The sequence below is a fragment of the Choloepus didactylus genome, chromosome 3 (assembly GCF_015220235.1).
Source record: "Choloepus didactylus isolate mChoDid1 chromosome 3, mChoDid1.pri, whole genome shotgun sequence".
Taxonomy (NCBI): domain Eukaryota; kingdom Metazoa; phylum Chordata; class Mammalia; order Pilosa; family Megalonychidae; genus Choloepus; species Choloepus didactylus.
The window spans coordinates 134,735,606-134,762,561 of record NC_051309.1 but is presented as its reverse complement, the minus strand read 5'-3'; the positions used below and the strand labels follow the sequence as shown (position 1 = coordinate 134,762,561).

General features: G+C 36.9%; 1 protein-coding gene across 2 annotated transcripts in view; it reads right to left on the bottom strand.

Moving 5' to 3' along the window:
- The window catches only part of SPATA5 (spermatogenesis associated 5), a 449,967-nt gene that overhangs the window by 49,481 nt on the left and 373,530 nt on the right, over nucleotides 1-26,956 (bottom strand). For both annotated transcript variants that reach the window (XM_037830598.1, XM_037830599.1), the window contains one exon: nucleotides 21,960-22,124. In XM_037830598.1, the coding sequence (XP_037686526.1) occupies nucleotides 21,960-22,124 (165 nt within the window). The remainder of the gene's footprint in view (nucleotides 1-21,959; nucleotides 22,125-26,956) is intronic.

The following is a 26,956-nucleotide window of genomic DNA, read 5'->3' as shown; positions in this document are numbered from 1 at the left end:
GGTCATAACTCTGATTGGATAATTTCCATGGAGGCGTGGCCCTGTCCATTCAGCATGGGCCTTGTTTAGTTTCCTGGAGCACTATATGAGCTCAAACAGAGGGAGCTCAGAGCGAGCTGGAGCTGACACAGAAATTTTGAAGACGGCCATTGGAAGCTGATGCAGACACTTTGGAGAATGCCATTTTGAAACGCCACCTGGGAGCAAGCGGATGCCAGCCACGTGCCTTCCCAGCTAACAGGTTTTCCGGATGCCAATGGCCTCTCTCCAGTGAAGGTACCCTTTGTTGATCGACACTTTATGGGCTTAAGACTGTCACTGTGTAACCAAATAAACCCCCTTTTACAAAAGCCAATCCATTTCTGGTGTTTTGCATTCTGGCAGCATTAGCAAACTAGAATGCTTTCCTTTGGCCACAGCATCCAGACAAATGCTGTTCTGAAGAGATGATGTGGCTGTCAAAGAGAACACAGATGCAAGTGTCAGTCAGAATAGACAGCTGCAGTATCAAGTCAGAAACAGTATTTTGGTGAGCAAATTGGAGGAGGCAAAATCCTTTTTGGAAATTAATTTTTAAGAGTTTCACTCTTAAAGGCTTTGTTAAGGAAGCACATATTCTAACACTTTGCGATAACAGACCTGAAGTGAAAAGTGGAATAGCAGGCAGAAGAGTATGAAATAAAAGCACCAAGACACATGGTTGAGATACCAAGTGAACAGGGATAATTCCCATAGCCATACCGGAGGAATGGAAAACTATGAGAAACTACCATAAGAAAGATAGGGGTGGGGTGGGGGTGGGGCACGATGGCAGAGTGGTGAGGTGTGGTTTCATTACTCCTCTGGGGGGACTGGTAAATAGCCAGAAACTGAATGAAATGGACTTTTTGGGGTTTTCAGTGACTGGTCACGCATTCAGCAACAGTCTGGAATGGGTGGAATAGCTGAGATCGCAGGAAGCCTGTAAGTTTCCCTGGCCAGGGGGCTGGCCCTCCCAGATGTGGAGGACTCTCTTGGAGCTGGCTCCCCCAGGGTAACAGAAGCAATCTGCACTAGGGGCAAGAAGGGGGGCTCAGCCCAGCCTCAACTGCAGAATTAATTAACAAATTAATTAATTAACTTTTGGAGTTGGGGGTGTTCGGGGTGCTGGAGAAGGACTGGGCTCTGGGAAGGGGGAGCACGTAGAAAGGGGTACTCAACTGGGCTCTCATCTGGTGACTCCAAAAAGGGTTATTTTTTTATTTTTATTTTTTTTAACTTTTCTTCCCTTTTCTTTTCTTGCTCTCTGACTCCTTATCTTTTTACACTTTAATAGCCCCCTGGCAAGGGCAGCACCTATGCAGGTGAAGGAGATAACAGCATAAAGCACATATCTTTAAATACTCTATACTGAGACAAAACTGGGGGGCTGGGGAAAGGCCTTAAAAAGGAATTTTATTTTCTTTTTGTCTTTTTTTTCCTCTTTCTTTCTTTTTTTAAATAACTATTCTAGGTGGCTCTTTACAGAAAGCCTCAGATATTTGCAACTGGTGTCTGGACCCAGGAACAGGATAGTGGAGATAGGACTGACAAAGCAATGAACCTAGTTGGGAGTGGGGGGCAGTTCCCTGGAGGGCATGACTTCCCTGGGAAGGGGGGGGGGGCGTGGTCCAGCTCAGGTGGTGGCCCTCCTTCAGACCCCAGGGGCTGGAAAACAGAAAGCAGCTTCAGTGGGCCATGCCCCGGACAGGGATGGAGTCTGCAGAGAGTTGAAAGCACTGCATCTCTTTATACTGGGGGGAGTTGCGGGCTGATGGGTGCTGCCTACTGGACAGGATAGGAGGGGCACAGAGTCTAGAGGCCTCAAGGGAGGGTTTCATCCTCCTCCTGAGACCTGGGTCTCTCTGGACTGGGAAAACCTATTTAGGGTTGACCATATCTGAGGAAACTGTCTCACAAAAAGGTTACATAGAGGCAGGGCAAGAAACAGAAAAACAAGAGGTGAAAAATGCTGATCAACTAAACAGAAGCTAAGTTAGAGGTCTAGAATAAGTTGAACTGAACGCCAAAAGATAGAGAACAAAGCCAACAAACAAGAAAAACCTAGATAAAAGAGTGCAAATGAGCTCCAGAATAAACTAATCAAGAAAATCAGATGCCTAGATAGCTTAAGATAGCAAACCATACTGGGAGGCACAGGGATATGGACCAGCCAAAGAAGCAAACTAATAGTTCAACAGAGATACAGGAGTTGGAACAACTAAATAATAATCAAACAGATCTTCTAATTCAATTCAAGAATTTAATTCGATGAGCTGAGGGAAGATGTGGCAGAGATGAAGGATGTAAAGAAGACACTGGATGACCATGGAGGGGGGAATTCGTAAGCTTGAAAAAACAAGTGGCGGGGCCTGTGGGAATGAAGGGTACAGTGGAGGAGACGGAACGCACAATGGAGATATACCACAGTAGATTTGAACAGGCAGAAGAAAGTCTGGTGGGCTGGAAGACAGGACATTTGAATTCATATGCACAGGGAGACAGATAGGGAAAAGAGTGGAAAAGTGTGAGCGGGGTCTTAGGGAGATGGATGGCAGCATAAAGAGCATGAATGTACATGTTATGGGTATCCCAGAAGGAGAGAAAAGGGGAGGGGTGGGGCGGAAGGAATGATGCAGGAAATTATCACTGAAAATTACCCAACTCTTGTGGGAGACATAAGATTACAGATTCAAGAAGTACAGCATACCTCAAACAGAGAATAGATTCCAAGAGATGTGCTCCAAGACACTTACTGATCACACTGTCCGATGTCAAAGACAAAGAGAGAATCCTGAAAGCAGCAAGAGAAAAGGGATCCATCACATACAAGGGAAGCTCAATAAGACTATGTGAGGATTTCTACGCAGAAACCATGGAGGTGAGAGGGCAGTGGTATGATGTGTTTGGGATACTGAAGGAGAAAAGCTGCCAACCAAGAGTTATATATCCTGCAAAGCTGTCTGTCAAAAATGAGGGAGAGATTGAAATATTCAGACAAACAGACACTGAAAGAGTTTGTGAATAGGAGGCCGGCACTGCAGAAAATGTTGGAGGGAGTGCTGTGGGCAGATGGGAGGGGATGAGGGAGAGGGTTTTGGAGAGGAGAGTAGAAGTGAGGACTGTTGGGGGGGAGGGGGGTAAAAACAGAGAGGGAAAAGTGAGATGTGACATGTGGAGTCCAGGGGACAAAATGGTAGAAGAAAGTACTGCCTTTTCAGTAATAACGCTAAATGTCAATGGATTAAACTCTCCAATAAAAAGAAAAAAAATTGGCAGAATGGATTAAAAAACAGGACCCATCTATATGCTGTCTACAAAAAACTCACTTTAGACACAAAGACAAAAATAGGCTGAGAGTAAAAGGTAGGAAAAAGATATATCATGCAAACAAAATCAGAAAAAAGCAGAAGTAGCTATATTAATATCAGACAAAGAAAGATATGCCAGTAAAGTCTGTTATCTTTATTATACTGTGTGTTCAGACATTTTCAACATCTTTTCCCATCTTCATCAAGTGCTAGGATAAGGAACCCATTTTTAGGTTAAAGTTACCAAAATTACATGGCCTGGATGGACCCTAAATCTTTTACTGATTTCTGTCTTAAAGAGGCTTTAAAAATAATGAAGGTATGAAAGAGAAATAGGTAAGGTGTTATGGGAGGAATGTAATCTAGGTTGGAGGTGGTCACAGAGGGTTTCTTGGGAGAGATAGTGTCTAAGCTAAGTGTAGAAGATGCGAACGAATAGTCCTATAAAGCTGTGGCTTTACAATTGACTGTTCGTAAATATCCCTGGGCTCTTCATCCAATAAGATAATCCTATTTTGGGGAGAGGGGGAAGATATCGTTTAAAATGTCACAATAAAGACACACAGCCATTGTGCATTTGATAAGGAGGGGAAAAAGCAAAGCATACTGCTTTAAAGACAAGGTCCTACACAGGAAATGAAACTGACAGCTAATGAATCTTCAATCTTTAATATGCCTCTGTAAATGAAGACTGTTTTATTAAGATTAGCAAACAAAGATCATGGGTCTCTTCAGATATGTAAGGAAAGAAATTGAACAATCCTGAACACAATAAAACAACTGAAGTCTCCCAGGTTAAAGAAACATTATTTCTCAGTTTTATTTAAGTCCACCAGTCCTCAAAGCTTCTAAATTACTGATTAAATTAAGAACATCAAAGAGATGAACCTAGATCATAAGTTATATTCTGCTTTAGCACCAATTTCCATTTTCCATCTCTCAGTTTCCTAATGCAGGTAACAGAATCCTTAAAGAAACACATCCGTTTCTGGTCTGGTCTTTGTTCATCCCTTACATTGCTTGATACCACTAAATGAATTTTTATTTTGTAGTATAAAAAGGAAAGTAGGAGAGGGAGAGTAGAAAAAGCAAAGGTGAATGTTTAAGATCTATATTAAACTCCAAACGAGAGCTTGTCTGTTATCACCTCTCAAATACAAATGTGTATTTGGTTCTCCTGTCAACTGTTCATTCTCTAGGGTTGTTGTAACATGTAAGGATACAATGTATTCTGTGTGATTTCTTAATAGTGGAATAAAAGGCTCTAGTTTACTCAATGACACTGATAAGGAAGCTTTGTTAATTTTGGGACACTGCACGATATGTAAAATAATTTGGTTTCAGAAAAGTTCAAAGTTTTGATTCCTATAATTTGTGTACACGAGCTGGGTTAATATGTGCACATAAACATATGTATGTTTGTTGTGGCAACAAAAAAACCGACAAAACATAATAAAGCTATGTCACTGTAATAAGAAAAACAATCTAAGATTTCTCTGTATCACTTTACTATAACATTTTGTTAGGGTAGTTTTTAGTGTGCCACCAGAAAGTCAGAGATTGTTGGATATGTAAAGGGACACACGAACATTCATTTGGAAACAGACACCTTAGATTAATTCTTGGTTATAGTTTTGACTATAACTGTACTAAGTTTAAAAAGCAATCTCCATTTTCATACTATTTTTTTTAAATAAAATAATGGCTATTTCAAATCTTTTACTGATTGTTTTTATCAGTGGTCCTTTCTTCCCTTTAGAGCATGCTCTCAATTAATGTTCATTTAATTTCATCCCTTTTTAATCCAACACTAATTATACTAGTCAAGTATAGGAAAATTTTACCAACAAGGGTCAAAAGAATCTGATAGTGCACCAATACCTCAAAAAGGAGGACAAAGTGAACCATAGGTTGTCATTTCAGATCTTTTCAGTCATTCTCAACAGCCTTTATAGTTTCTCTGCCTTTTTCTTTTCAGTCACAGGTTTATTTTCATGGTAATGATGTGGTCAGCCTGTGAAATACTTTTTGGGAAAGATGGGTTTTGGTAGGCTCAAAACAAATTAATTAGTAAAAGAGTCATACAGTGGCTATATTGAGAGTCTGAAGAGTTTATCTAAAATGGACACCTGACTCATCTTCAAAATCAAAAGTGCAACATCTGAAGTTACAAACTTTGTTTACTAACTATAAAATTTTATGGATTGACCTAATTTATTGACCTTGATGACTTATGAAACTCTTTTGGAAGATTTTTTTTCTTTTATGACTTAGTGTGCTTAAAAGATTCAGACTTAAAGACACAGATTGTTTAAAAGAAAAGATGAGCAATGCAAACTCTTACAGGTCATTGAAAAATATTAAGATGGCCAAGGGTAGGAGGATTAAGTTATTACAAATCTGTCATTAGTTTTCTGATACAGCAACTTAGGGTTCCATAAGAGGTGACAGTTATTCTTCATGAATGCATGAATCAGTAAACAACCCTCTGCATGTAATTGCTAAGTGAACTTGAGTTCTAATCACAAAAGTATTAAAAACGCCTTTCTAGCTAGAATCAAGTAAAGGGCAATGTAGGGCGCAAAAACACTAGGCTAACAGAATTCCAATAGTTTAAGGAAGTATTCCTATGTGACCTGGATGCCATTTACCATCTGTTTCTTAGTTCTTAATTCTGCCTCCCTCCTACTTTCCTCAGGGAGAAGCAAGGAAGACTCATGGTATATCGATATTATATTTTGAGTTCTTCTATATGAGTACAATTATCAAAGAATGACTGCATTTTTGCTGCTTTGTATCTACCAGGATATATACTATTAGATATGTTTGCAAGAGACATGCTAGTAAATTGTGATTAAAAAAAAAGTCTTCTTTTTTGATTAAGTTTCAAACAATAGATACAGCATGTTAAAAAAAATATTTGCTTTAACTTTCTGTCTTACAATTTTACAATGTGGGCATATTGCTGGTTTTTGTAGACAATTTCCCCTAACATTAGCTCTAACACTGTTTTAAAACACTGGGTAATAGTGCAATGTAAGAGTCATTGGACATAAAATACCAGAATTTTAAAGATAGAAAGGCCCTCAGGAATGATTTCATTTGGTGTAAAGAAAGAGATTAAGACTTGCCCAAGGTCACAAAGCCAATTAGCAGCACAGCCTAGAGAATGAGACTCTATTACATCACTGCCAATATGTCATGTGACAAGATTCTTGAATCGAGCAAAACTTTAAAAACGTAAAGGTTTCTCTCCATAATGTATTTCTTCATTTAAAACTTCCCTCCCCTCATCTATCACCTCCTAGTACGGCTATCCTGTATTTTAAAACATGGCAAACAGTACTGCCATTTTCTAGTGTGTGATGTACATATATAATGTCACATGAGCCTAAGTTAAAATCGCTCCTGCTGAGTGGGGAGTCTCAGTGTCCCAGGAGAATGTTTTTCTACTCATGTAGGCATAAATATCTGATTCAAATACAGTAGCATAATATTCAAAATAAAAGAGAGTGGTTTTCTTTCATGGTAACAGTTCTTTGAGGGGACAGTGCACCCCATTAAGTTACAAATCATCACAATTATAAACAAAAGCAAACGATTGAACATATATAGTGATTTTTACCTATAAATATTTACAGAACATACAGTGAATACAAACACATTTCTTTCTTAAGAATATATTCAATGTTTTATTAAATGTAATTTATTAATAATGCCATATAAGAGATAATTCTAGCTACTAAAAGCATATCTTTTAGTACGGTAGTATAAACATTGATAATTTTTCTAGTGAGACAAATGTTTTCATACTAAGATTCTCATATATAAATTTCAAATTAAAAAAAAATGCATCACCAAAAAAAAGTAATTTTGGCACTAAGATAATAGAAAATAGTAGTTTTCAGATTTTGTATACCAAAGTCTAGAAAAATATGGTCATTAAGCATGTATGTCCCAGTTTTTGGGGTAATGCTTAAGGACTGGTGACCAAATATTTATAGATAGTTTTCTTTTGAAACTCTTTGATGCCCTCTATATGTAATCTGTTTCCAAAAATTTTGCATAAAAATGTCTAGCAAAGAAAAGCCTCTTAAAACAGAAGGGGAGAAATTATTAATTTTATTTAACTTGGTTGTCTTTTTGGTGCTTGTGTGAAACTCTTAAGTTTTCACATTTTAAACCTGAATTACCTCTTAAATTAGGACCTTCAATGCAATATTCCTTCAGGAGCAAAAGCCTGTTATCAAACAAAATCTGACAGATTAAAGTGGAACTGGCCCCACTGAACTTCGGGTATGGGGGCCCTACATCCTTCCTGCTGGGCTCCTAACCTTCTAGCCCTGAGGAGCCTGAGGACTTTAAGAGACACAGTTTTAAATTATCCTCTAAAATATAAGGATTTCCCAATTATTAAATCACTTACTACAAAATTTCCTGTTCCCATTACCTATCCTTTAGCTCCTACCACCAAAGTCCTTGATGCTAACAAGGCTCAGTAAAATGTAAAGGCAGTGCTTAAAACAAGGGTGGACTAATACCATAGACATTAAAATATGTTATATGATTATAACAATGTAAAAATGTAATCTGCATACAATAGTAGAGGTTCTTTTGGCAAATTGCAGATAGTTTTATTTATGTTCACTGGATTGTTTTATGGTAAAAATTGTTGATGTAGAATAACCTTTTCTACATGGTACCTTGAGCACTTCAAGTATCTAAAAGGTCAATAGAAGCGGAAAGGTGAAGGGGTTAAGGAACAAGAAAAGCTATAGGAAGCAGATCAGGGGAAGTTTGTTGTCCTCATAGGGGCTGACCTGCTATTCTCCTGGCAATACATTATTCAGAATACCTTTAAGTTCTTTTCTATTGCTTAGTTGTACAGCCTGAAAATCCACCAGATTTTCAGAAATTCTTTGGGGAGAGTATAAACTTTTTTAAAAAAATGCAGATACCTCTGGCAGTGATACAGATTATTATAGTGAATTGGTTCAATCAAATAGTTTTCTTATTGGACAACTGATTGGGGCTGTCAAAAGAAGCCCTTAGAAATAGGTCTGGAGGATGCTGGGGGTGGCAGGTGGGGCAGAGACCTTGAAAGATGAAGGGGGTGCTGGGAGGAGGTATAGAAAGAAATGAAGTGAAGATTAATTTTGCCTTGTCTAATCTTGTCCAGGTGTGTGTGTATGTTGAGGGGAATCCTTTTTCCTTTCATTAGTCTTAACAGTGCATGTTCTTTTGCTCCCATAATCTAAAACTCAGTCTACTACTGTTAGATTACCTACAAAGACCATAATACATTAATATGTTCCAGGGGACTAGCCTGGGAAACTAACCACCATAACAGCATGGCTTCCAGAGTGTTCTGAAGTGAATTTTCAATAGGCAACTTATAGTACAATGTTGGTGAACTAGGAATTGTCTATAATTTGATTATTGCAGACAAATTTGGCAGAAGTTAATGACTATAAATTGACAGAAATCATCTTTATCAATAAAAAAGAAACAAAAAATATAACATGATCTCAGCTGTAATGAACTTTTTAAAAAATTATAAGCAATTATCCTTGGGAAGAAGAAAGAAAAAAATTCTTCAAACTTCTTAGGCACTGGTATTCTGTTTCTTTTTTCTTTTTCACTTGCCTGTGGCTTTTTCTGTGATGTCTATAAAATGGGAGCAAGATTCTTTTTTATTTTATTTTACCTTTTGTGTGTTTAGTATATGAATGTAACATGAATTATGTAATGATCATCTAAATTATTAGCTATCAAAGAAATAATGCACTCTCATGAGTGGTTCGCTTACAAGACAAGATCAGTTTTTATACAGGGCTATATTTAAACATGGATTTACAGATGTAGATGGTTCAGGAAGCAAGTCAACAGAATCTTGAAATACCTGTAAAAACTTGTTTTAGGTTACGTGGAAGTCCTCAGTGTGTCACTACTGGAGTTGCAAAAATAAGTTTAAAACAATATAGAACATAGCTATACAATATTTTATGCCATAAGATACAGAAAAATTATTATAATGAGGTCCCTTTTGATACTAGTTACAATAAATCACTTTGTGTAGGATCCAAGTCATATCCATAGTAAGCCAAATTTTATGCTAAGCTAGGTCATGTTCTAACTGGACTCCAATGTGCTTCAATTTTTACGTAATTTATAATGTATAATATGGATTGTCTTGTCTTTATTTTAAATTTTGCCCCTAAAATTCAATTATTGATTTCTAGTTTTATTCAAGTACATAATGAATGAAAATATTACTGCAGCTTGCTTTATATAATAAAAGTTCTTAAATATGTAAATAAATTTTTTGAAAAATAAATTGTAATTTAAAAGCACTGAAGGTTTAATTTCCCCATGAAAATATCCTGGAAGATCAAAAAATAAGGCAGGCTAGATAAGACAGAAAGAGCTTTTTGATGTATTATACACAGTGGGTGCAATATTTATTTTATAAATGAATGACTATTAGAGGGGTGAAATCATAGTATAGTATCTTTTATCAAACTATAAGGAAACCACAAATGAAACATCAGCCCAGCTTCTGTGAATCTGTGCACCTGTGCATATTTCATGCTGATCATATCCACTTCAGTGGTATAACAAGAAAACACAATTTGAATTGACAACTGTTGGATTCATCTTCCTCCTAACCTCCAGTTCTGATACTTAGGTTTATGACATGGAACAGGAAACAATATGGAATGCTGGGACCAGTAATTTTATATCTATGAGTGTTAGTTTGGCTTATTATATATTTTTAAATTAAATTCAGTTTTATTAAGATATATTCACATACCATACAATCATCCATGGTGTACAATCAACTGTTCATAGTATGATCATATAGTTATGCACTCATCACCCTGATCTATTTTTGAACATTTTCCTCACACCAGAAAGAATAAGAATAAAAATAAAAAATAAAAGTAAAAAAGAACACCCCAATCATCCTCCCCATCCCACCCTATTTTTCATTTAGTTTTTGTCCTCCTTTTTTCTACTCATCCATCCATACATTGGATAAAGGGAGTGTGATCCACAAGGCTTTCACAATCACACTGTCACCCACTGTAAGCTACATTGTTATACAATCGTCTTCAAGAGTCAAGGCTACTGGGTTGGAGTTTGATAGTTTCAGGTATTTACTTCTAGCTATTCTAATACATTAAAAACTAAAAAGGTTTATCTATATGGTGCATAAGAATGTCCACCAGAGTGACCTCTCGACTCCATTTGAAATCTCTCAGCCAGTGAAACTTTATTTCGTTTCATTTTGCATCCCCCTTTTGGTCAATAAGATGTTCTCAATCCCACGATGCTGGGTCCAGATTCATCCCTGGGAATCATATCCTGCATTGCCAGGGAGATTTACACCCCTGGGAGTCAGGTCCCATGTAGGGGGGAAGGTAGTGAGTTCACCTGCTGAGGTAGCTTAGTTAGAGAGAGAGGGCCACATCTGAGCAACAAAGAGGTACTCAAGTGGAGACTCTTAGGCACAATTATAAGCAGGTTTAGCCTCTCCTTTGCAGTGACAAGCTTCATAAGGGCAAGCCCCAAGAGAGAGGGCTCGGCCTACCAAACTGTCAGTCCTCAATGTTTGTGACAACATCAGCAGCAATCCAGGTGAGGAAGTCCAACACTTCTGCATTTTCCCCCAGCTCCTCAGGGAGACCCTGCATATATATTTTTCTTCTCTGCCCAAATTACTTTGGCATGTGTCGCTATTTCACTGTAACCTATACAAACCGACCATATCTCACTCTCTATTCAAAATTCCATGTAATTATGGTTTTTGAACAAACTGACTGTAGAAGTTATATTGTTCAGAAAATATAGATCCTGCACCAAATAAACATCTCTTCCCTTGGTCTCACATGGAAATCGAAGTTTTAAAACACAGTCAATTTCAACCTTTACTCTTTGGCCCAATTTGCCCTGGTCTTAACTGGATCTGCTTCATTCAAATCTCTAATTGAAGTCTGGGCTCTTTTTCAGCTTTCTTTTTTTTTTTTTAACAGTTGCTGTATGCACTAATACTGACATTTGTATCTATCCAGCTCTAGTTCTGAGTTTCAGGTATCACACAGATTCCCAACATTCCAGAGACTGATAAGGTTATATACAAAGGGATCAGTATCTCAGAGATTGGAGACAGCCATTACAATTCAGGAACAGATTTGAATGCTGTAAGAGCTTACAATCTAGGGACCATTACAATAATCATTCCCCTGATAGTCTGTGCTCTAAGATTCAATTCTGAGCTTACACATTGTAGTCAGTCCATATTGGTGAGGCATTTTAGTGTTTGCCTTTGTTTCTGGCATACTTCACTCAAAATGCTGTAGCCTATTATATTTTTAAGGAATCTGGCAAGAAGTTAAAGCTAGTTAAACTAAATACAATTCTTGCTTTTAAATATAAAACCACTGCTTAAGGATTCTTTTGAAGTGAATAAAAATATGCCAAGGGGCTGCTTTTGCTATCATTGAAAGAATGTCTTGCCTAAATGTTCAAAACATTTTAAGTGATACTTTTAAAAATTCCAAATGAAAGAGAAAATAACTAAGCTGTGATTTGGAAAACCTTCAACTACCACAATTTAGAAGTGGCACTATACATTATAGCTGTTTTTATTTTTCCTTCTAAATGAATAGGGAAAATTTCCTGCAAGTATAAAAGCAATTGAGCATAAACCATTTACCAGATTATAGCAAAAAGAGAGTTATTTATTACTAGAGAACACCAGAAATAATATTTGGAAGTTAAAAACAAAAATAAGACATCCCTGCAAATTGTAATTCTTTCTACTTTTTTTTTCTAGCCTTTCTAAGGCAAGGTTAGATCCTGTTTTTAAATTTCCAAAACCTAGTGGAGGGTATATTGAAGAAGAATCTAATGACTACATTGCAACTCTGAACAAACATTTTATAGCGTTTTAGTAATACTTGAATAGAATGACAGCTTGTAGAAGTCAGAATTAATGCCATTGGGGCTGAAGAATGAGAACATGCCTATGTGATCATCACACACCCAATGACAGACATGTGGGACTTTTGTCCTTAGTGTTAGGTTTCTAGGCCTTACCTAACTTGGGTGCAATCCTAACCTAAATGAAAGGGCATAGCAATTACATATGCTTATTTCCTAAATGATTATTCTAGCAGAAATGATTATTCAACTTTCTAAGGTAGCTAGATTCACTGATTTTTTTTTTTTTTAATAAAAAGACTTATGTAAAAAAACAGTAAAGCTGTAGGCAAGGAACTAGGAATTACCTTAAAGAATATGCTGAAAAATGGATATTATGTAGACAGTCTGTAAAGAAACAATAGCTTTTTTGCCTTGACTGTGAATAATAGTATACATCTTTAACAAGGAAAAAACAAAAATAGGGATTACATATGTTTATATATAGCTGAACTATATCTTAATTGTAAAATATAGTTTGATTTTAAAGAACATGCCATTAAAACTTAAAACATGACATACACATGAAATATTCATAAATCTAAGGCAAAAATATGAAAAATTAGGCAAATATAGACTTTCATACTAGAGATCAATTAAATTTGATTTACTAATTATAAAAAATACAAAAAAATGATTTATTGAGTACTTAGTATTTATGCACCTTATATGAATCATCTACATTTGACAACTCTAAAAAGTAGGGGCCTCTTACACCTGAGGAGACTGGTCACTATGGAATCTGTCTGTTTCTGTAATCCATGTGCTTAACCATAATGCAATTTCACTTAGCAAAAAATGTCCTAAAAAGAAGAAATAGTTTTTTCATATATTGGTGGCATACTTTCCTTATATAGACCAATCATAATTATTAGAAATTAGCTTTCCATTACCTCGAATAACCAAACCAAAATATTCGACTCTTTACCAGAATCCAAACTATTGAGTTTATAGCAGGCTTTACATGTCTTCTTCTTTTTTTTTTAAATCATGGGTTCCTATCAAGTTAGATTCCCCAAATTTTATCACTCTTTTGAAGATGAAGAAGCACAGATCAAATGGTTTGTGCAAGAACTCTGGAGAACTAGCATAAGGAATAGATTGAGAAGTTGAAAGAGGAAAAACAAAACGGAATGTTAAAATGCTCAAGTCAGCATTACTATTGGTCCGAATTAATTCTCCATTGATGCATATTTAGCCTGGATATGAGGCTTGGGGTCTAGATTGTCAAGTAGGTCCTGACTAACTTATTGCCTTGACATACTACTTTCCTATAAAGGGGTTTCCATATTTAGTTATAAAATTCTATATTAAGTTTGTTGCTAGCCAGTTTCTCATTAAACATCCATTTCCTTTCTGACTAATGCTTCTTTAAGCTGACAGCAGTTTTAAACACCTGGCAAGGAGTCAGTAATACAGGTATGGCAGCACAAGCTGTTCCTGAGGATGATATGCTTTGGTGTAAACATCCTATCTAAAATAGCCTTCAGGTAAGCAGAATTAAGGGAGTCTTTTTGGCAACCTAAGTAGAAAGTGAAATTAGGAAATATGTGAACATTGATTTCAGTGCATGAAGTATTTTCTTTGGTTGGTGAGGAAGAAAGAGAATGTTTATATCTCCATGACAGATTGAAAAACAAATTATAGCATCATAACTCTGCAGCTTCCGGTTCTTTTCCTAAAAAAAGAGTTTAGGGAAAATAGCTGTTGCACACTTCCATTTTATAACAGTTTTTATCCAAGCACCTCCAATATCACAGATACTGAACTTATCTTATCTTAAGGAAGTGCTTTGCTGTCATTTGAAATCAAAGCAGAAAAACCAAAGGACTCAGAAAAAAAAAAATCACTGGGCTATGGATCCCTGAGCAGATAAAACTTTCATTTCTATTAGTCAAAAATTATTAAAGAATTTTATTAAAATCTGAGTTCTATGCACTGTTGGCCTCTTCTTCTGACATTCCTCTGGTGCTGTGATTAGGATCTCTAAACCACTAGCAAGTATTTAGGGATGTTAACCAAGATCCCAAGATCCCAGGTTTCTAAAAGCATTGTAAGGGAGGTACACCATGTTACATCTCTGGAGGTCTGACCACTAAGGGATTCCTTATACAATTAATTTAATTGATAACAGGTATATAACCACAAAGATTTTCAGCAGAAGGGACCATAAAGATCATATTCCCACTCTCTTATAAGATGAGAACTGCATCCCAGAAACAATACCTGATTTGCTCAAGCTCACACCACAGTAATGGGCAAAGATGAGATTAAAGTCTAGGCCTTGGATGTTACTAAGTTTCTTCACTTAGCACAAAGATCATAAAATACTGTGTAGGGCTGGCTTAAAAATTACAATTGTAATGATTTACTTTTAGTATATGCTGGCTTTTGCTCTGAAGGATCGTACCATAAATCATTTACAACAGGATAGCCATATTCAGGCTATCCTAGAACAAAGGTGTGGAGATAAGGTTCTTGCCCAAGGAATTATATTCAAAGTTACATGTGATAATATGATTCAGAGGACATGGCCTCTTGACATCCAATATTCTGTCAATTCATAGCAGGTGCTGCATCTAGCAGGTTTAATGTGCCAATATTGTATACAAGACATCTTTAATATTCCCAAATTATCCCCTTTGGAAAACATTTTTTTGCCCAAGGATTCATGAAGCCAAATCTTTAACAGTCACAGAAAGTAGTTGAGTTGTAGAATCTAAATCTATTTAGTCAATAAATATGTATCAACTCTATATGAGGTACTGTGCTAGGCACTGTGAGGTATATGATGATACATAAGCCAAAAGTAAGACAGCCTTGTACAGCTGTGAAAGTGGTGCCTACACAAAGACGCCCAGCTGAGGGGGGCAAATCAGGGCTAAAAGGTAGAACATGCTCTGCTTGAAAAGCTTTTTGCCCTCATAGGAAGCTGTCACCAAGTGGGAGAAGGAGCACCTTTTTCCTAATCCACATAAAAGTGATCAGTGGGCTAGCTAATAATAGCTCTGGATGCAAATGCCACCAATCTTTGGATAACCGAAATCTGACCACAGCACTCTCTCAATAAATTTTTCAATGGTTCTCCATTGCTTAAAGGAGAAAGGCAAGTTCAGATGATATTCAAGGCCCATGACATTTAAGTCTGACCTACTTTTCCTGCTTCATCCCCTACTACTTCAAGACTAGACCCTTTCTTTTAGTCATATTCAACTTCTAAGCAAGGTTAGAGATGCCAATCAGACATCTCTTTCATGCATCTCTGCCTTTCTATCTGCCAGAAGTGTTTCCTTCCCAGTCACTCTATTAAGAGTAACTCCTATTCATCCATTAAGACTCAGATCAAGTATTCCTTCTGTGCATCAATAATTAATTCCAGGTAGTATGAGTTATCCCCTTTTGTTTGCTCCTATAGTGTTCTGCACATCACTAGATCATGCCACATAAATACGTTATAAAGAATTTAGTTGTCTCTATGTCTTTCCCTCTAAGCTGTAAGTCTTATTCCCACTGTTGAGCAATATGAAAAATGAATGAAGAAAACCAGTTCCTAACTTGAGGGAGTTTATACTTTTCTGGGAAGATGCAGACAAGGTAGGTAAAGATAGTTGCTATAGAAAAAGTACATATAAGACGGCTCAACATGTTTCACAGTAGGCCATTTAGCTTACTAAATCACTATCCAGAAAAAAAAAGGCAAACTTGCGCAAAAATTCGGAGATGTCAAAGGGAACTAGGGAAGTTTCAAAGATCTGTCAATTGACTCGGAGGTAGAAAGAGATCATGAAAAGAGTCTTCCACAAGAAGTTGAAAGATCTGGTTTCTGGTCTTGGGTTTGTCAACTATTTGCTATGGGACTTAAGGCAATTCCTTTTGCTCAAATCTAGGGCGATTTATTTTTTTATTTTTTGCTATAGTACTGTTCCCACAGAGTTGTAGCACTCAAGAGGGCCTGAGACCAGGCCAAAGGATGGTCTGTCCTGCCTTAGAATTCTCATCCTATCTCAGATTTGTTGTCAGGTAGACTGGTCAGATACACAGCCAATCTATACCATGGATCCTGATTTTCTGTTTGGGGAAAACTGTCACGAGATTTCACGCTGGAAGAATACGGACATCCTAAGTGGCTCTAATTGGTCCTTCTGTTTTGATTGCGTGGGAGAAAAGAGAGGAATGTCAATCAGCAAGTTAGAAAAGTAACTTAAGGCTTGTCCTTTATGGGCTATAATAGCTCAAGAATGGTAAATAAACCCTTCTTGAATTAATGAGGTACCACTGGAAGGTGATATTTTAATGTGAAGCTGGCATGAAGACCTTGTGCTATTATTAGATTCTGGAAAGCACAGATTACAAAATAGAATTCAGGGCAAGACATCATTTTAGTAAAATAGGACTAAATAGACATGAAGTTAAAAGCTTTTTGAAAACTTTGTGTGAAACATTTAACTCTAAAAAATTGCTTTAAAGAGATTTTCTGGAGCTGCATTCATAAGATTATACTAAAAATCACCATATTAAACAAATTTTTATATTTTATAGGATAAGAGCCAAACTCAATTATCATTTAGCTTTTACATAAACTATCTGGTTATAGAGGCAATGCAAAATATACTGCCATCTTGTGCAACATCATTCAATATTTTAGTGGTAAATATAGCTACTGAACAGATGGGAGGAAGAAAGGATGAAGAGAAGTAACATTTATGAAGCACTCGATGTGTCAGGCACTGTTTCTCGGTGTTTTTTTGTTTATCTCATTTAACACTCAAAACAACTTCTGTCACATAGATATTTTACAAATGAGGAAATGATGTTCAAAGAAGTTAAATAACTTGCCTGAAACCACCCTGAAAGAAAAGAGCTAGGTTTCTATTAAAGACCTGAACAACCACAACATTGGAATTCTTTATTTTTTCCACTTTATTACCTCTGCTGGAGGTTAAATCCAAAACCAATATATGAAATAAATGCTATGATCACCTACACTATTTGTAAAATGTATAGTTGATACCTGGCTCTTAGACATATGTTGCCAATTTCACTTAATGAGATAAAAAGCATTAAAAGAAGAATGATACCCAAATACAAATAAAAATATCAACAGGTATTAGTCTTCAGGCTATGTCAGGAAATTCTTACATGCAGAGGAAATTACGTATCTAACTCATCCCCTCTGTTCTCCAGCACATGGCACACAGGGTAACTAGCCCAGTTATGGCTTTGATGTGCATATATTTGCGATACTTGATTTCCTGTAAGTGCTTAAGATAAAAGTTTTCCTAAAGAAACTAGGATAATTTGATAAAAGACACATGAATAAATGAAGTGGAATCTGCTACAAATCACTCCAAAAACAAAAATCAAAGCAAAAGAAAACAATAGCTATGACCAAAAAATGACTTATTATTTCCTCTTGAAATAAATTCCCATCTGCTTTTAAATGGCAACATGTTTTTCCATTAACTAGGAGCCACAGCCAAGAAGCCAAAGACAATGACGCCCACGGCCACGGGGGAGTGATGGGTGGCAGAGAGTGCTGAAAGCTGAGCCACTGCCGGCTCCAGCCTCTCCTGGGAGGCTGCTCCCTGGAGCCTGCGTTCTCCTTTCAGCAGGCGACACGCTTCCTTCTGGGATCCTCCAGAGGCTTAAAAAGTGCTTCAATTCTCTATGTTCCCTTTCCAGAGAGGGTATAAGGAGCATTTCAAACACTGGGTCTGTGCTAGCTTCCATGAACAATGTTTATTAGGCAAAATAAAGCACCAGGTCAAAAGAAAGTATTTTTTAAAGTATTTCCCCTTTTATCTCTATCATAATCATTAAAAGTGCACTACAGCCGCTTCGATCCCATTCAGTCTCCATAACTTTTTAAATAAAAATATAAATAAAGCAATGCTCATTACACAAAATGCTCCTCCCCCTCAGTACCCCCAACCCCCAACCCCCAAGTTTTCATCCAGGGCCTGGAAAAGAACTATCTACTTTGCTTTAAAGGAAGAATGAGAAGTAAAATAAAGATGCTTCTTTATACCATGGATCCTGCCATTTCAACATACCATTATATTTGCTGAGGCCTGTTTCTAACCTCTGAGGGGTATGAAGTAAGGGTACAAATGGAGCCCACAAATCATTTGGCTAAATATTTAGAAGGACAAACTAAGAGACATTTAAATAAAAGATGTTCTATCTTCCCACCCTAACAAATTTACACTCATAGTGGCAAAGTCAACCACAAGCCTTCATGCCATTTGGATGTAGTTGCTCTGAGTGCTGGATCCTGAGTGACACACCATGTGAACACAAAATCATTTGACCCCTATGAATCTATGGCTGGCAGAATTCTAGTTTGCATCTCTGTATTCATTTATTTCAAAGTAGGGTGATAATTGCCCAGTTGTATATACCATTCTTAATTTTTTTTTTTTGTAATTTGATTCTGACATTTCATTTTTTTCTCTCTTATTTTGTGAATTTATTTTATGTGTGTTCGTGATACAGAGCACTCTTAACGGGTGGGATTCAGGGCAAGGGTTTCTCTTGCCTGATCTAAAAGGAGTAACATATTTGCTTTTATGGCCCTAAAATCTAGTAGAAATTAAATAGAGATCAACTGGGATATCTAACAGTCCTGTGATAGCTATCACCATTTCAAGGACCCCAGAGCAGGTATTGGCCACATGAGGGGACCACAAGTGCCACCAAAAGCTGTGGTTCAGGGTCTTCCTTTTGGCAGTGCCTATCTGGTAAGATGCTGGCAAAACTAATACCAAGGGCTTTCCTTCTTTACCTTCCTTCCTTTTCTAGGTCTCGGACACATAAAAGAATTATAGGGTCTATGTACAGGGATGTTCCTCATAGCTCAGTAGAAAGGGTACAGTGCCACAAAATGAGAGGGATCCAATTATGACAAATGACAACTGAGATCATTTTTTTCTAAAGGTACGTTTTTCCTCTCCTTCCTTCCTTCCTTTTTTTTTTTCTTCAGTTTATCAAGTGTTTGTTAACAATATACTATGTAGTAGGTTTTCTGCTGAGGATATGGTCTCAGCATGGGGAAGAAATAAATTTGTTACACTAATGGTAAAAATCGAGCCTGATGGGAGTCAGGCAACTAAGGTTCTGGCTTTGAATTTACTTTCCTATAAAAAAGAAGCACATCTAGTTTTGGCTTTCAAACATGACAGCACCATTTTCATTCTGTTGAAAACAGAGATTTAAAAAAAAGAAAAGATGGGTTCTTATATTTATCTGAAGCTAAATGCTTTTAAATTTCTTATTTATTAATGTCATTTTGTTTAATATAATAGTTTTCTTCAAACAGTAGGACATCTGTGTGAAATGCCTAAAGATTCAGTAAAAAGAAGAGTGGAACAAATCTGACTCATTCAAATTGAAAACCCTAGAGCTACTAAAATGTACCTCTGGAATAAAATTTTTATAAAATTGCAATATACTGATTATAAAAAGGACCACAGTGGAATACCCCTCCCCTACCCAAACAACTGGGACACAAAAATATAATTTGAGGAGGGACAGAATTTTCTGCTACTTTTCCTGTAGCTATCTTTAAAAGATCTGATATAAAAATTAATCAGAAATATGCTTACATTCTAGACTGAATAAGGCATGTACTACATAAGAACTAGCAGGCTGGTACAATAATTCTTGGCACCAAATAAGTTGTTTTTCCCTTCAGCCAGACACAACTTCATTGGCTTTTATTTTTGTTTTGTACATTTATATTACTACCATGAATTACTTCAAAACAAGAAAGGCATATTTATACTATACTAACTGCTTTTCTACTTCACTCAGCTCAAATGAAAGATTTATGGTGTCTTCTCCTCGCTTTTTCCCATTAATTGACATATCATACATATACCAGTCCTTGTTCTCATATCAAAAACTGAATTCTAGAAATGCTGGCATTGTCAGTTAACAGTAACTATATATTCAAGAGATGCTTATTAAGATTACTGTTTCAGACAGAACTTAAAGGTAAGTATACGTCAACTTCATCTCTAGTTACTTCCTATGTGGCTTCTTTCTAGTAAGTTGAAATATATATAGGGGGATGATCAAATATCCATACCTGGAGACAAAACAATGAGTAAATTTGGGATGTATTTAGGTTGTTGTTGTTAGTTGTGATTGCTTGGTACACTGAGTCCAATTCAAAGGTGTTCTTGGAGTACTACTATCTGTTACATGTTAATCTCTTTGATTTTTACAGAAGACAGATAAAAATGATGGGAAGAAAATAGAATGTGGAGTGCAACCTGCTGGATAATTCAGAATGAAAAGAATTGACAATTAAATACTTTAAAAATATCAATTTCCTAATACAAATTGTGGATCAGTGGTATTCAGAAGACATTTCTATGTTGAGGAATATAGTCTGCCCTTTTCTTAAGAAACACATGTAAAAAATTGCAGAATTACTTTAATGGAATTTTATGTTGCAAATAAAAACAACCTAAATAAGAGTTGTTAGGGAGAGGAAAAGTGTTTATCTGCCATTCTTAAAAGTGAGGTTCATGTTTTCAAAGAGGTCTTTCCTGTTCCTATCAAGAGTATATTTTCACACTTAAAGAAATAATGTCTGTTCATTTTATTGTTTTTTGAGAGAATCTTTGTTAATACATAAGTAGATTGGGATAATTTTTCAAAATGATAAAAGACAGTAATAACACAATCCTTTTACTAAACCGTTTGTATTTCAGAGTGCTTGCATGAAAACCCAAATTCATCTTTATGCTCTTCTTAAGAAAACAGCACAGAAGGTTGTACTATCATCTCCATTTGAAAGGTGAAGAAATCAAAGTTCAGAGAACTGTGTGACTGGTTGGAAACTGCTGTATCAAGAAGCCAAACACAAGAATTTTCTGACTTCTACACCAGTGTTCTTTCAACTACATTATGCTATTTATCTGAAGACTACATTTTGAGGAATAACAGAAGCCAGGTAAAAAACAACTGAGATATAACAAGGGCCACATAAAATGCAATTTAACTTAGTGATTGTGGTGGTTTGGAGCTGTATGTACCCCCGAGAAACATGTTCTCAAATCTAATCTATTCCTGGGGGTGTGAACCCATTGTAAGTAGGACCTTTTGATGAGGTTACTTCATTTAAGGTGTGGCCCATCCAAATCAAGATGGGTCTTAGTACTATTACTGGTGTCCTTTATAAGTGGAATGAAATTCAGACAGACAGGAGAAAGAGCCATGGCAAGAAGCTGCAAGTCAATGGGACCCAGAAGAGAAGGAAGAGGCAGGAAAGGCCACCATGTGCATTGCCACGAGAAACAGGAGCCTAGTGCTAAGGATAACCAGCAGCCAGCCCCAGAACTCCAGTCTTCAGTAAGAAAGAACTGCCTTGCTGACACCTTTGTTTGGACTTTCTCTTAGCCTCAAAACTGTGAGCTAATAAATTCTTATTGCTTAAGCTGGCACATTGCATGGTATTTGTTTGGGGGGGGGGCAATAAAACTAAAACAGTAATTATCTGTCATGTAGTGCATTTCCTGTTTTAAAATTTCTTAATCTATCGTCATTTAAAATTGTTGGCAATCAGCAGTCTTTTTTGCTTATGAACCCAAGTCAGTGCTTCCCTCTGCCAAGGTATTTTGAGGGGAATGGTCTTACCTCAGCTCCTGAATATGTATCTGTTTGGAGGATGAGTTGATCCAGTTCAACCTCATTACTGATTGGCATAGAGCGAAACTGCAGGTTAAATATTTCCCTTCTTGTTGTTGCATCTGGTAAAGGCACATAGATGATTCTATCAATTCTCCCAGGCCGCATCAAAGCCTATAAAGAAGATGGGTAACATGGCTTAACCAAGCTCAGAATTGATATTCCACATCAAAGAACTTAAGAAAAGGGGATATCCAGAATCTCATCAATAACCCACTATTATCCATAATTAGTAAGTAAAACCAATACTACAGATTCTATAAGCTATTTGAAAGGTTCACACAAACAAACAAGCAAAGTTCAAAGTACTTTTGAAAATAGAAAAGCAGTCTTTCTGGGGGATTGCTGTTCCTCAGAAACTGTCAGGTCAGAAGAAGATAATTTTCTTTTAGGGAAATGTATATACAACTTGCATTCATCATATCAAAGGGACTTGTTTGTAACTTGCTGTAATAGAGCTCTTAAAATACAGGCTATGTTGTTTCAGAGAACCCTCAGAATAGAATAAAGCTGATAAAACAAAATAGCATAGCTCTGATAAAAGAATAATTCTGGAACTGAACATAGTCAAATGAACTTCTATAACACTTCAGAGTCTAATGCCTAAATGATCTTAGAACTAATGAATTCATGTATGCAGCAAAATTTATTGAATATATAACAGGCATGGTTTTTGGTACTAGAAATAAGCATGGATAAGAGATATGGATCTAAAATGCCTCTCTGAGGGGGTAACTTATGCAAAGACCCACAGGAGTCAGCCATATAATGATCTGGGGAAGCGCATTCAAGGTAAAAGGTGATAACATCAAGTGCAAAGTCAAGAATGACTTTATTATGTTCTAGGGAAAGGGAAAACCCAATGTGGCAGAAGCATAGTGAACAAAGGGAAAAGTGGTAGATTAGGTCAGTTAGATAGTCAAGATCAGATGATAAGGCCTTGAAAGCCATGTTAAGGAGTCTAGGTTTTATTCTACTTGCAGTAGGAAGCCACTGAGAGGTTTTAAGGAAGGGGTCAAGTGATAAGATTTACTTTAAAAGATAACTCTTGTGGGACAATATCAAAAGGTCAAACAAAATGTGTAATTGGAATCCCAGAAAGAGAGGGAGAATAAGGTAGAAAAAAAAATTGGAAGTAATAAAGGCTGAAAATTTTCCAAATTTGGTAAAAAAAATCTAAATTTATACAATCAAAAAGCTCAATGAATCTCAACCAGGACAGTAAAAAGAAAACTACACTTAGACACCTCACAGTTAAACTTTTGAAATCCAAAGATAAAGAAAATCTTGAAAGCAGCTAGAGAAAAACAACACATTTCTTACAGGGGAACAGTGACTCAATTACTACTGACTCTTTTTTTCAAAAGTGTAATTTTATTTAAATATATTCACATACCATACAATCATGAAAAATAAACAATTGTTCACAGTTTCATCATATAGTTCTGCATTCAACACCCCCAATCAATTTTTGAACATTTTCATCACTCCAAACCACTGACTCTTAGTCAAAAACAATGGATAGCAGAAAGGTGGAGCAAGATGAAGGAGTGGTGAGGTGTGGAATTTAGTTACTCTTCTAGGGCAGCTGGCAAATAGCCAGGAACTTTTTGGAACAGCCATTTTGGGGATTTCTGTGACTGATCACATGTTGTATACTAGTCTGGAATGGGGGGAATGGCTGAGATGGCAGTGAAGACCTGTAAGTTTCCTTGGCAAGTTAGTTTCCTTGGTGCCGCTCTCCCCCCAGGCATGGCAGATTGTCTTTGAGTTGGTTCCTCGAGGGAAAAAGAAACAATCTGGGCTGGAAGCAAGGGGGGAGGGGGACACAATCCAGTCCCAATTACAGAAATAATTAACAAATTCTGACTGCTGAAGAAAAGCTCCAAGCACAGATAAACCAACAGCAAGCACAAAAGGAACCAGGAGGAATCAGTCCAGCAGAGAGGAGGTGGGGCTAACAAAAACAACAAAAATTGGAATTGGAGGTGTTCAGAATACTGGAAAAGGGCTGGGCTCCAAGAAAAAGGGACACATAGAAATGTGTATCAACTTGGGCTCCTGCTTGCAAACCCAGAGAGCTGGAGTCCAGCTCCAAAAAGGCACCCCCCCTCTTTCTTTTCTTTTCTTGATCTCCAACTCTTTTATCTTTTTACTTTTCAATAGCCCATCAGAGACCCTGCTTCAGCACTGCCCTGGCAAGGAATTAAAGTTGTCTGAGAGTAACTATTTAGGTGAAAGAGATAATAGCCTAAAGGGCATATCTTTAAATAGCCTATACTAGGAATGACAAAACTTGGGGGCTGGGGAAAGGCTTGAAAAGGGATTTTTTTTTTTTTTTAAATAACTATTGTAAGTAGCTCATTACAGAAAGCCTCAGACATTTGCAATTGGCAGCTGGACCAAGGCAAGGGCAGAGCTAAGATGGGTCTGAGAGACAAAGTAATGAGTCTAGGGGGGAGACAATTCCCTAAAGGGCATAACTTCCCCAAGAAAGGGGAGGCCCAGCTCAAGTGGAGGCTCTCCTTCAGAGAACTCAGACCACAGGGGTTGGCAAGCAGAAACCAGCTTGAGTCAGCCATGCCTCTGGCAGGGACAGGGTCTGCGGAGAATTAAAGGCACCTGTGGCAATTCTTTACACTGTGGGGAGCTGTGGGCTGACAAGCACCACATGCTTGAAAGGATAGGAAAAGCACAGAGTCTAGAGGCTTCACAGGAGGGTCTGACAACTTTATTCACTCTTCCTGAGACCTGGGCATGTCTGCACTGGGAAAATCAGATTGGGGTTGACCGTATCTGGGGAGACCATCTCATAAGAAGGTTACATAGAGGCAGGGCAAGAACCAGAAAAACAAGAGCTAAAAATTTCTGATAAACTAAACAGAAGCTATGTTAGAGGTATAGAATAAGTTGAACTGAATGCCAAAGAACAGATAGAGAACAAAGACAACCAACAAGAAAACCCTAGGTCAAAGAGTGAAAACAAGCTCCAGAATAAACAAATAAAGAAAATCAGATGACTAGACAGCTAAAAATAACAAGCCATACTAGGAAACATGAAAATATGGACCAGACAAAGGAACAAACTAACACTTCCACTGAGATACAGGAATTGAAAAAACTAAATGAAGATGTTCAAACAAATCTCCTAAACCAAATCAACAAGCTGAAGGAAAATGTGGCAAAAGAGATGAAGGATATAAGTAGACAGTGGATGACCATAAAGAAGAATTCATAAGCTTGAGAAAACAAGTGGCAGAACTTATGAGAATGAAAGGCACAATAGAAGAGATGAAAAACACAATGGAGACATACAACAGTAGATTTGAAGAGGCAGTAAAAGGATCAGTGAAACTGGAAGACGGGGCATTTGAAATCATATACACAAAAGAACAGATAAGGAAAAGAATGGAAAAATACAGGCACAGTCTTAGGGAACTGAATGAAAACATGAAGCTCATGAATGGATGTGTTATGGATGTCACAGAAGGAGAAGAGAACGGAAAAGGGGCAGAAAGAATAACAGAAACAATAATCACTGAAAATTTCCCAACTCTTATGAATGACATAAAATTACAGATTCCAGAAGTGCAGCATACCCCAAACAGAATAGACCCCAATAGACCTACTCTAAGACACATACTGATCAAGTTGTCCAATGACAAAGACAAAGAGAGAATTCTGAAAGTGGCAAGAGAAAAGTGATCCAGCACATACAAGGAAAGCTCAATAAGACTATGTACAGATTTCTCTGCAGAAACCATGGCAACAAGAAGGCAGTGGTATGATATATTTAAGATACTGAAAGAGAAAAACTGCCAACCAAGGATTCTATATCCGGCAAAACTGTCCTTCAAAAACATGGGAGAGATTAAAATATTTTCAGACAAACAGACACTGAGAGAGTTGGTGAATAAGACAGCAGTGCTACAAGAAATACTAAAGGGAGTGTGACAGGCTGATAGGAAAAGACAGGAAAGGTTTAGAGAAGAGTGTAGAAATGAACACTGTCAGAAAGGGTAAAAGGAGAGAGAGAGAAAAAAAATTAGATATGACATATAAAATCCAAAAGACAAAATGGTAGAAGAAAGTACTGCTGTTATAGTAACAACACTAAATGTTAATGGATTAAACTCCCCAATAAAAAGACAAAGACTAGCAGAATGGAATGAAAAACAGGACCCATCTATATGCTGTCTACAAGAAACTCAGCTTATACACAAAGACAAAAATAGGCTGAACGTGAAAGGTTGGAAAAAGATATTTCACACAAACAACCAGAAAAAAGCAGGGGTAGCTATATTAATATCAGACAAATTAGACTTCAAATGTAAAACGATTAAAAGAGAATAAGAAGGACACCTTATATTAACGAAAGGGTCATTTCATCAAGAAACCATAACAATCATAAATATTAATGCACCAAGCCAGAATACCCCCAAATACATGAGGCAAACAGTGACAACATTGAAGGGAGAAGTAGATACCTCTACAATAATAGTTGGAGACTTCAATACACCACTCTCATCAATGGATACAACATCTAGGCAGAAGATCAATAAGGAAACAGAGTGTTGAATTTTATAATGAGTGAACGAGACTTGACAGACATTTATAGAACACTACACCCACAACAGCAGGATACACATTTTTCTCAAGTGCTCATGGATCATGCTCTAGGATAGACCACATGTTGGGTCACAAAGCAAGTCTCAACAAATTTAAAAATATTGATATTATACAAAACACTTTCTCAGATCACAATGAAATGAAGTTGGAAATCAATAACAGGCAGAATATTTGAAAATTCACAAATATATGGAGGCTAAACAACACAGTATTAGACAACCAGTGGGTAAACGAATAAATTACAAGAGAAATTAGTAAATACCTCGAGGCAAATGACAACGAAAACACAATATATCAAAACTTATGGGATGCAGCAA